Below are 12,205 nucleotides of genomic sequence, written 5' to 3'. Positions count from 1 at the left end.
GTGAAAAAATGAAATGTCTTAAATTTCACCTCCATATTTTTTTTTTTCTTATGAAATACTTAAAGGGTTAACAAACATCTCAAATTCTGTTTTGAATTATTTGAGGGGTGTAGTTTTGAAAGTGGGTGATATATGGGGGTTTCTATTATATAGGCCTTTATAATTTCTTTCAGAACTGAAGTGGTCCTTAAAAAATTAGTTTATATATAAAGCAGAGATATGGTAGATAATATTTATTTTTTGGGTGGTATGACTATCTACCTGAAAAGCAGAGAAATTCACATTTTGAAAATTGCAATTTTTTTTCCTCCAAATTTCCATAAAATTTACTTTTTTTTAAAAAAAAAAATAAATAAATACAAAAATATTGATTAGTGTTTACCATGAACATAAATTATAATGTGTTATGAAAAAACAATCTCAAAATCACTTGTGTAAGTTAAAGTGTCTCAAAGTTCTTGCCATTTAAAGTGACACGTCAATTTTGAAAAACATGGCCTGGACCTTAACGCACTTTTGGGCTGCGTCCTTAAGGGGTTTAAATAAATCGAAAATCATCTTCATAGCCCAAAACAAATCCTGAGATATCAGTATTAGTAATAAGGACATATTAGATACATCCTCTGTATAGATATGTGATTGGCAGGAAAAGGGTTACTGGTGGTTTAGGCTTGGCTTGACAACAACTCCGTTCAGACTTCTAGGCCACATGTTAGTCATTGTATTTTTATATGCCCTGATTAATCCCATTGGAAGATATACGTCAAGATAGGGTGAAATCCAGTTTAGGGCGGGTTCACACCTGCGCCCGATCTCTGCTTTGTGGGTTTCTGTATTCTGCCCGAGAAACTGGACTGGAGACAGAAACTCAGCAGTCAGTGTCCAACCGTGAGCATCTTCTGATCTCCGTGGCAAAACCGTTTTTTTTTTTTTTTTAACCAGACACAAAGTGCTGCATGTCCGACGTTGTGTCCGGTTAAAAAAACTGGTTTCGCCGTAGAGAGGCAGAAGACGCTCAGTTTTCAAACCCAAGTGAATGGGTTTGAAAACTGACTGCCGGTTTCTGTCTCCTGTCCAGTTTCTCGGGCAGAAGACAGAAACCTGCAAAGCGGAGATCGGGCGCAGGTGTGAATCCGCCCTTATAGGCATTTCCACTGTCCTTTTTGGATAAGTAGAAATGACATATCTTAGGGCCTTCCATCAGCCTGCATAATGTATTGTCCTTTTCAGAGATGCTAAGGACTGATGCTTCGGACTGATTTACCTAGGGTTACCAAATGTCGTCTTTCACTGCGCTAATGATTAGTGACATTTATGTTGTCTCCCAATTTCACCATTATTGAGCCCAGGTAAAAGCATAATGGGATTATCATTGCCTCATAAGGGAATCCTATTGCTTTATGCTATCTGGCACACTGGGATACTGGGAGATAACTAATCCTGTCTTGTGTGAGCGAAATTAGAGCGAATGTCCACAACGCTTGTCTGAAGTGTTGCGATGGGGATACACCCATAACTAATAGAGCTTGTATGCACAAAAGTAGATTTCCTGATTTATAGACATAAACAGACAAGTACCAAGTATTGTATTTTCAAAGCTTAAATCATAAATCATTTTACTATCCATAGGTGATCAGGTGACCAATGCATCTTTAATGCAAAGAATGTCTGACATGCTCTCAAGATGGTTCGAAGAAGCAAGTGAAGTTGCACAAAGAGGCAGAGGAAGAAATCAAAACAGAGGTACATTTCGAGCCTAAGTAATGTATGTATGTGTTGCTTCCCTTAAATTGTAAATGCTTACCGTATTTTTCGGACTATAAGACACACCTTTTTTCCTCCCAATATGGGAGGAAAATAGGGTGCATCTTATAGTCCGAATGCAGTCCTGTGCGTCTGTGTTCTGTCCCTGTCCCGTCTGTGCGAAGCAAAAGGAGGTACCGTAATAGCAGAGAAAGGGTACAGGCTGCGCAGGCAAGTTAGAAGAAAGCCTGCGGCGCCTGTACTTGTTTATCATGCCGCTACACTGAAGCCCCTTCCTGACATCTGCCGTTTCAATACGGTAGATGTCGGGTCTTAAAGTTGGCGGCCGCTCCTGCAGAGTGGTTGCCATAGCTACCGAGTCTCCGCTGTACAGGACACCCGATAGCTATGGCAAACGCTCTGCAAGAGTGGCCACAGGCATTATTACTACTGGTGTTAAATCCCCCCCCCCCTCCCCCAGAAAGTTAAGAATCTACCCCTGGTACCTGTACTGCTGCAGGCCGCCTCCCCTCACCAGCCATAATAGTAATATAGAGAATCTTCCATAGACTGCAATACAGTATCCTAGGAGGAGGCAAATAAAATATAAAGAAAGTTTGTGTGTTTGGATGTTTGGATGTTTGTGAGTTTGGATGTTTGTTCCTCAATCACGCTAAACCGCCTGGACGGATTTGCGTGCAATTTTCCACAAACATAGTTTTCCCTTAGGATTGAGTCATAGGCTACTTTTGGTGCCACTAAACAACATGGCTTCCTAGCAGGAGACTCACAAAAGCAGGACTCCTAGCCCCAGCTATAGACTCACACACACTGCCTGGCATTTCCTGCCTCAACCTGCCTGCACACTCCTTACTGTCACCTCAGGAGTAGCCCTCACTCTACTCACTCACATTTACATATAGCTTTCCACTATATAACAGATCACATTGTCTGTATTACTACATACACAATATAACAGATCACATTGTCTGTATTGCTACATACACAATATAACAGATCACATTGTCTGTATTACTACATACACAATATAACAGATCACATTGTCTGTATTACTACATACACAATATAACACATCACATTGTCTGTATTACTACATACACAATATAACAGATCACATTGTCTGTATTACTACATACACAATATAACAGATCACATTGTCTGTATTACTACATACACAATATAACAGATCACATTGTCTGAATTACTACATACACAATATAACACATCACATTGTCTGTATTACTACATACACAATATAACAGATCACATTGTCTGTATTACTACATACACAATATAACACATCACATTGTCTGTATTACTACATACACAATATAACACATCACATTGTCTGTATTACTACATACACAATATAACACATCACATTGTCTGTATTACTACATACACAATTTAACAGATCACATTGTCTGTATTACTACATACACAATATAACACATCACATTGTTTGTATTACTACATACACAATATAACAGATCACATTGTCTGTATTACTACATACACAATATAACACCTCAAATTGTCTGTATTACTACATACACAATATAACAGATCACATTGTCTGTATTACTACATACACAATTTAACAGATCACATTGTCTGTATTACTACATACACAATATAACACATCACATTGTCTGTATTACTACATACACAATATAACACATCACATTGTCTGTATTACTACATACACAATATAACACATCACATTGTCTGTATTACTACATACACAATATAACACATCACATTTGCTATCCCACCAAACTTTTTAAAGCACTTTTACAGTTTCACACGTCTATGTCCGCCCAATTCTCAAATCACCGCAGACGAAGTCGCGGGTAAAAGCTAATATATATATATATATATATATATATATATATATATATATATATATATATATATATATATATATATGTATGTTCAAATCACCCCCCACATCCCTAGAATACATATAAAACAAAAACATTACTTTGAAACACATACACATGTCCGAAAACCCCTGCTTCTATTTACATTGGTGAAATATTATATTGTTATGTTAATAAATATTTTACATATTTTTTTGCTTCAATTTTTTTTCCTATTTTCCGCCTCTAAAACCTTAGTACGTCTTATGGTCTGGTGCGTCTTATAGTCCGAAAAATACGGTATTTTGTGGAGACCTGAGAATGGTTGGGCAGGTCTCACAAACCAACAGTTTAATAATTGTTGTAAGATTTACAAACTTTCCAAATGTGTTGCTGGTAGTACCAACATTATATTTATAATCTTTTACAAGGCTCTCCATCTTTCGATATTTGAATTGTGACAGTCTGACCTCTGCCTCTTAGTAAAGTGTAGCATAGCAGCTGTTCCAGGTAATGTAAATTGTATGCCTCACTGAAGATAGATTGCAATCCTTACAATAAGCAATCATTGTTATATAAAGCACTTTAAATATTTTATTTATACATAATGTTATATTTCTCAGAACTATTTATTAAACAAAAACTGAATGCATACATTTCAGAATCTCAACTCAAATATTCGAGTAGATAACTTTCTTTTATTTAAACTGACTATTAACATTTTGCAAAATTAGAATTGTCAAAGTACGATTCAACATCATCCCACAAAGTGAGTTATCATGTATTACTTAAAGCAGCGGTTCTCAACCTGTGGGTTGCGACCCCGGCGGGGGTCGAACGACCAAAACACAGGGGTCGCCTAAAGCCATCGGCAAATACATATTTCCGATGGCTTTAGCCGCTGAGAAGCCGCGCTGCCTTTGCAGCAGGGTAGATCCTAGTGGGCTGAAGGACCTGTGATGATGTCACGACCATGTGATAGGACTCTGGTGTGGGCGGAGCTATTCAGTACAGTGCCGAGTTACACAGGAAGGGAAAGCTGCACTGAGTGGAGACTGGAAGGTAAGATGGAGAGAAGAGACAGCAAGTGTAAGCAAGGGGTGGGAAGGGGATGCAAGCAGTGTGTGAGTATGATAGGAGGGGATGCAGGCTGTGTGTGAGTATGATAGGAGGGGATGCAGGCTGTGTGTGAGTATGATAGGAGGGGTTCAGGCTGTGTGTGAGCAAGATGGGGGTGTTTCAGGCTGTGTGTCAGCATAATAGTGGGGTTCAGGCTGTGTGTGAGCGTGATAGGAGGTTCAGGCTGTGTGTGAGCAATATGGGGGATATGAATCTGGGGGCAGAGATGGAGGGGACATGAATCTGGAGGCAGAGATGGGGGACATGATTCTGAGAGCAGAGATTGGGGGACATGATTCTGAGAGCAGAGATTGGGGGACATGATTCTGAGAGCAGAGATGGGGGGACATGAATCTGGGGGCAGAGATGGGGAACATGATTCTGAGGGCAGAGATGGAGAGGACATGAATCTGGGGGCAGAGATGGAGGGGACATGAATCTGGGGGCAGAGATGGAGGGGACATGAAACTGAGGACAGTTTCCTCTCCATCTCTGTCCTCAGTTTCATGTCCCCTCCATCTCTGCCCCCAGATTCATGTCCCCTCCATCTCTGCCCCCAGATTCATGTCCCCTCCATCTCTGCCCCCAGATTCATGTCCTCTCCATCTCTGCCCTCAGAATCATGTTCCCCATCTCTGCCCCCAGATTCATGTCCCCCCATCTCTGCTCTCAGAATCATGTCCCCCAATCTCTGCTCTCAGAATCATGTCCCCCAATCTCTGCTCTCAGAATCATGTCCCCCATCTCTGCCTCCAGATTCATAACACTATAACACATAACATAACAACATAAATTTATGGGTCACCCATAAATTTATGGGTGACTGTAGGAGGATTACACTGTGTGGGAGCACTAGAAAAATGAATGAGAATGGGCGGAGTCAACATAAAAGTGGGTGGAGCCAAATTTGTCGCGGCGCACTCTGCGTGCCGCACATTTTCTCCCTCTTTCTACTTTTCAAAAGTTGGGAGGTATGGGTTGTAGCAAAATTAAGGCCCGTTCACACAGGCACAGAGGGGGCAGATTATGGTGCGAAATCCACGTCATAATCCGCCCTCTCACAATGGAGGTCTATTTAGACCGCCAGGCTTGTTTTTTGCATGAGCGGCATGCTGACGCTCACGGAAAAAAAATATGTGGGCTGCCCTTTCTTCAGGTGGATTCCACAGCTCGGTGACCCCTGGCAGCAGCAACCTCCCGAATCGTCCCATTAATTTGAGCCAACTCCGGGGGGAAGCCGCGACAGACGTGGCAAGCGTGTTTTGACCCGAGAGTGATGCGGCTCCCCGCGTCACTCTCAGTGCCTAAATCCGCTATAGATCCGCTATACCACCCCCTGTGTGAACTAGCCCTTACAATTATGAAGTAGCCACCAAAATTATTTTTTGGTTTGGGGTCACCGCAACATGAGGAACTGTATTGCGGGGTCACGGCATTAGAAAGGTTGAGAACCACTGACTTAAAGGGACTCTATCTTTGAGAAAAGTCATCCTTAACTAAGCACATATTTGCATAGCCTTTAGAAAGCCTATTCCACACATACCTTTTGCATGTTAATCGCCTCAGTAGTTTTTGAATGAGCCCATTTTAATTTGAATACTCGCTGGAGGATAATTAGCATACAAGTCTCAATGAGCACCTTCTCTGCTATGATGACTCATCTCCCTGCAGAGAATGCGTAGACACACAGCAGACAGTGTGCTCGCTGAGACTTCCGGGGTGCACTCTGTAAGCTAATTAATAGAGATGAGCGAGTACTGTTCGGATCAGCCGATCCGAACAGCACGCTCGCATAGAAATGAATGGACGTAGCCGACACGCGGGGGGTTAAGCGGCCGGCCACCGTCAAAGCGGAAGTAACAGGTGCATCCATTCATTTCTATGGAGCATGCTGTTCGGATCGGTTGATCCGAACAGTACTCGCTCATCTCTACTAATTAACATACAAAGAGTATGTGTGGAATAGCCTTTCTAAAGGCTATGCAAGTATGTGCTTATTTAAAAAAGACTTGATAGAGCCCCTTTAACCACTGTTATATATCACAGATATATGAAATCTTTATTTAGGGCGTATATTTACACTGCCAGAATGTCATCTGTTAAGATCCATTAGAGCAGGTGTCTCAAACTCAATTTACATGGGGGCCGCTGGAGGTAGAGTCTGGGTGAGGCTGGGCCGCATCAGGTTTTCCACAAGCTATGCTCACCGCAGCAAATTTAGCTCCGCCCAATTTTATGATGTCTCCGCCCATTCTTATTCATTTTTCATGTGCCCTCACACAGTATAATTCTCCTACAGTCACCCATACATTATATGTCCCCTTCCAACTGCCCCACAGTATTAAGTCCCTCTCTTGGTGGCCCAGTTTAAACTGGGGGAAACTAGAGGGGACATGAAACTGGGGCAGCTGGAGGGGGACATAAAACAGTGGGGGTAGTTGGAGGGGGGCAATAAATTAATGTCAGCTGAAGTGGGACATTAAATTGGGGGCAACTAGAGGGGGACATTAAACTCGGGAGGCTAGAAGCAGACATTAAACCGTAGGGGTTGCTGGACAGTGACAATAAACTAGGGACAACTAGAGGCAGACAGGTCCCCCTCCAGCTACTCCCACGGTTTACTGCCCCCTCCAGTTGTCCCCAGTTTAAGTGCCCCCTTTCATCTACTTTCAGATTCATCTCCCCCACCATTTCTCCCCCAGTTTGATACCCCCCTTCATTTGCCCCATTTTACGTCCCCCCTCCATCTGTCCCCAGTTTCATGTCGTCCCTCCATTTGTCCCAGTTTCATGTTCCCCTCCATCTGCCCCAATTTCATATCCCCCCTCCATCTCTGCCCCTAGGTTACTGACACACACACACACACACACACACACTCCACTCTGCATCTCACATTCCTCTCAGTACTACATCTCTTCATATTCCGGCCGGCACACTAAGACACGCCTCCCTAGTCACGTGACGTCTGACGTCACACACAGGTCCTTGAGTTTTAAACTTCAGTAGTACTAGCTTTCCACCGATCACCCATCACTTTCTATTGCTGTTATAAGAGCGGGGGAATGATCGGAGGAAAGTTTAAGTAAAACACTGACTAAAGGGACATAGCGGGACATGCAGGGAGCTGCACGGGGGCCGCAAACTATCGTCCCGAGGGCCGCAGTTGGCCCGCGGGCCGCAAGTTTGAGCCCCGGCATTAGAGGATCAGAACAATGGACAAATAAGGTTACGGATTCAGTGGAAAATTTTTAATATACTTCCTCATTGACTTCAATCTAAAAATAAAATGAAAGGTTCCCTACAAATATGTTTAATGTCTTTATTTTTTCTTTTTTTTTATGTATAATATATATACACTCATTGCAGGCAGCTTACAGTCAAACACGTCAGTTTCACAGTCCACGAACACAAATATGGAGCCACAAGCAACTACAGAATCTGATTCATCTGATGTAAATGTGAATCCATCTCCCATTAATGTTGATAAAAGGTCATCTACTGAGAATATGCAACAAGAGTCTTCATCTTCATCGGATAAATCTAGTACTCATACTGGTAAGCGTATTTTTTGTAATTAATCATAACAGATTTCAAATAGCACTTCATGACACCATTTAAAGCAGAACTCCAGACCACACAAATTTTTATTCTGTGGCTTGTTAAAAATGATGTAAATTATGTAAATTGTAGCAAATGTAATCATCGTAAATCGCGGCTGTGAGTTTTCCACTCTTTTCTGATCTACAGCTGTATCATGTGACCAGCAATCAGACTCTCCAATGGTCGCAGCTTCTCATGTGTGGATAGGATGTCTAGTTTCCCATGCAGTTCAGCTATTTAATTTTTTTTTTCACTTTAGTATTCAACATATTGGATATGCAACTTGTGAGCATTACATAATGTATACCATAGACTGTAATTCTACAGTATCACAGACCATGGCAACGTTGTTATCGTAATATTGAAGTGTGTAACAGGCTGAGCTCAATCATAATGTTCCTATGGCAGGCCTGGGAGTATTAAGAAGGCTCACAGTAATGGAATGAGTCCTGTGATCACACCACAGGAGAGCCACTCCATTGCTGCAAGCAAAAGGAAAACTAGAAGTAAGTGCTTGCATGATATAGTCACAACTGATAACCGCATCTTAAAGATTAATGGTCCATAATTTTAATGCAGCGTAAACTGAGCGCTTACGTGAGCAAAAAACGTTGTGTATACGCTCATAGTAAAAAAACGCCGCTTAAATTCGACCCTCGCATTTCTACGCCAGTAAAAATAAGCACAAATTATGGCCGGCGTTACTCCGTGTGAATGCTCCCTAAAGATAATCACAGAACTTAATCTTATGGGATTTAAGGCAATTCTTGACAAAAAGAAGGCATCTATTTCACTGAACCCACATATGACAGTATTACTATGGTTCTGTATGATAGTGCTACATGTACACTATTGAACAGTACAGTATAAGTATGATGCTATCTGGTACAGTTCCTTGTACACCATAGGACAGTATCATCATATTGCTATATGGTAGGGTTCCTTGTACATTATAAGACAGCATTATCATGGTACTTTATGAAAGGGTTCCTTGTACTCTATATGACAGTATTATCATGGCAATGTATGGTAGGGTTTCCTTGCATGCTGTATCATACAATATACCAGGAACCGTATAACATATAGCACCAAATTAACACTGCTATTGAGTGCTCAATTTACTACTGCCATACAGTGTACCAAATTTGGGACTAGAGTGCAAGCCTCGGAGCCAGAACCAGGCACGTACTAGTTATTAGGGAGCAATGGTGAACCCCGTACAAGGGCATAGGGCACAAACCCTAATGTTATACGGTAATGAATTCTGCGCCGTTATCTTATCAGTAAACATTGAAGGGATGGCGGTTAATATTTATTCAAAGTATGAGCAACTTGTCCTGAGATTTCCCAGGTCACGTTTTTTTGCTTGCACGTAAACAGCCGGCTGCACATCAGCTCTCTACTCCATCATGGCAGATTTCTGCCCAGAATTCATACGGCTTATTATTGTGACGCTGCTTCATTTTGGAGGAAAACTATGTTTGATCTGCTGGGATTGGATGTCTTCAAATAATCTTATCACAAACAAAGCCTCCCTCTAAAACCACTCTTTGTCAGATTAAGCTGGTTCTCTGTTTTAAGGGCCTACTATACATACCTATATTCAGGACAATTATTTCAAAAAGTTATCCTAGGAATGCTCATTCCTTACAACTAAACTGTCTATTTTAGCTAGCCGTCAGCCAATGAGCAAACTTGGATTGACTGATTTAATCTGTTATACTAAAAGGCCTTGTTTACATCTCCTTTCTTCACGACCATATGGCATTCCTATTTATATCAGGTGGCTGTGTTTATTTTTACATCCCTTTAAAAACAGACCTAATAGTTTGTGTCTGTCAAAGATAGGACTTCCATTTTTTTAAACTGTTTTTTATGTCCATAAAAAAAAGGATGCAACGACTCATACTCTTACTCATTCATTGTACTTGCTTTCAAAACCGCTTTCAAAGCTGTCACAATAGGTTCATGTTTTCTTTATGTCCTTTGGAAACTTTGCTTTACTGTACATACTTGCACCAGATAGGAGAATAATGTAATGTATTAAAAGATTGGCAAGGTAATGTCAGTACTGCTACAGAGCCTTGATAAGGCAGGATACCAACACTATAAAGGCAAATGAGGCTCAATGTGCACCTCTTCTAGTCTATTGGACAGTGGGCTGGCTGTACTCAATCACTGTGATTGGACCTTAGGGCATGTTTCATCATCTAAGGGTGTGGTTTCAGCTGTCTTCGTCTCCTGATGAACCTTTAGGCGGGGGTAACGCGTTGGAGTTCCTTATATGTAGTCTAAATTATGCTGCCGCTAGCAGTTCCCTAGTAGGGTTCTCCCATACATGGACTTTTGATTACAGACTAGATGACACTGATGGGAATGTAGTGTTCATCTTTTATGTCAGAGACTACCCTTAGCTTTTAGGCAGTGCTATTAGTTTACTTACTTTATAGACTTTCTCATTAATAGAGACTGTCCTTAGCATTAGCACTTTATAATTCTTACATTGTTCTAGCCCCCCTTTACTATAGGGATTTTTTTTGTCCCCACTTGGACAATAATAGAGGGGATTTGTTTTTTCTCTTAGAGTGGCCCTTTTGAGACTTAGTCCATTGAGTACTAATATTTTTATTTACATTGTTGCTATGTTTGGTCTTGTGGTTTGGGTAGTTTTATGAGTCTTTAAAAAAATGTTAAGTTTTAACCTTGCAGGACACTAGACCCTGTAGAACATTATTCATAGGGACCTGTTACAATACTTTTTTTTAGAATTTTACATGATCGGGTCCTGTATTTATCTATTAATTTCTTTTCCAAAAGTTTTTTTTTTTATTTTCAACTGCACTGCCAACATAGGGGCTCTGCAAATGGATTATTTCACCTGAAAATTATTATTAGTCCTCCAAAAGCCTAATGGCATTTGCTGTGCCCAAACAGCAGTTTTCACCCACAGGTGGGGTATTTCTGTTCTTGGTCGAAATTTTGTATGAAATTGTGTGGCACATTTTTTCCTTTAACCCCTTGTGAAAAAGGAAAAAAAAAAATTAATTACTGTGAAATGCTTAAAGTGGTTGTCCCATCTCAAGGATCCTATGTGTATGTATATATGTATATAATTACATTTTAATTATGTTTTGTTAACTTTGTTTATTGGGTTTTATTGAGTAAAAGTAGTCTTGTTGCTCTAGAACTAGAATGGTCAATGCATTGGACTAATTAAAAAAAGGCTTTATCAAAGAAGAGCCTTCTTTCCCCTGAAAGTCTGCATCAGTATTTAAGAGCAACAATCATCAGCGTGGAACACACAAAATAAATATAAAAAATCTGTCAATTTATTATTTATTAACAAAAATGTTAAAACACATATGTCCAATAGAAAAAAGAGAAGAAGGAAACAACGCATACAAATGGACCAGCATACAGGTAAGTATGGTATATAATGACACAATTCACAACAATAGGGGCAATATAAATGCAATGACTGGTATTTTAAATGTAGAAAGCCTACTACCATAATGTTGCCATGAACATGGCTGGACTATAGTAAGTAATATTGCAAACTAATAAAGGTGCAAATTGACACCCTATAGAGACACAATAACAAGAATATGAAATGCCATAACTTTACCATGTAATGCATGGGAAGAGCCTCGACGTACGTTTCACCTGTACACAATAAGAATTTGAAATGCCATAAATTTACCATGTAATGCATGGGAAGAGCCCCGACATACGTTTCACCTGGAAACAATAACAAGAATTTGAAATGCTATAACTTTACCATGTAATGCATGGGAAGAGCCCCGATGTACGTTTCACCTGGACTCGCTTCTTCAGGGGGTGTCGAACTCCTGAAGAAGCCA

General features: G+C 40.6%; 1 protein-coding gene across 6 annotated transcripts in view; it reads left to right on the top strand.

The window, feature by feature from the left end:
• DCAF6 (DDB1 and CUL4 associated factor 6) overlaps positions 1 to 12,205 on the top strand; it is a 196,827-nt gene that overhangs the window by 97,304 nt on the left and 87,318 nt on the right. For all 6 annotated transcript variants that reach the window (XR_012715055.1, XM_075264279.1, XM_075264278.1 and 3 more), the window contains exons 10-11: positions 1,630 to 1,743; positions 8,112 to 8,300. Coding sequence is in view for 5 of the 6 variants with exons in the window: in XM_075264279.1 (XP_075120380.1) it covers positions 1,630 to 1,743; positions 8,112 to 8,300 (303 nt within the window). In the remaining variant the exon portion in view is untranslated. The remainder of the gene's footprint in view (positions 1 to 1,629; positions 1,744 to 8,111; positions 8,301 to 12,205) is intronic.

The sequence above is a fragment of the Leptodactylus fuscus genome, chromosome 2, assembly GCF_031893055.1.
Source record: "Leptodactylus fuscus isolate aLepFus1 chromosome 2, aLepFus1.hap2, whole genome shotgun sequence".
Taxonomy (NCBI): domain Eukaryota; kingdom Metazoa; phylum Chordata; class Amphibia; order Anura; family Leptodactylidae; genus Leptodactylus; species Leptodactylus fuscus.
This window is presented reverse-complemented; position numbering and strand designations above follow the sequence as displayed.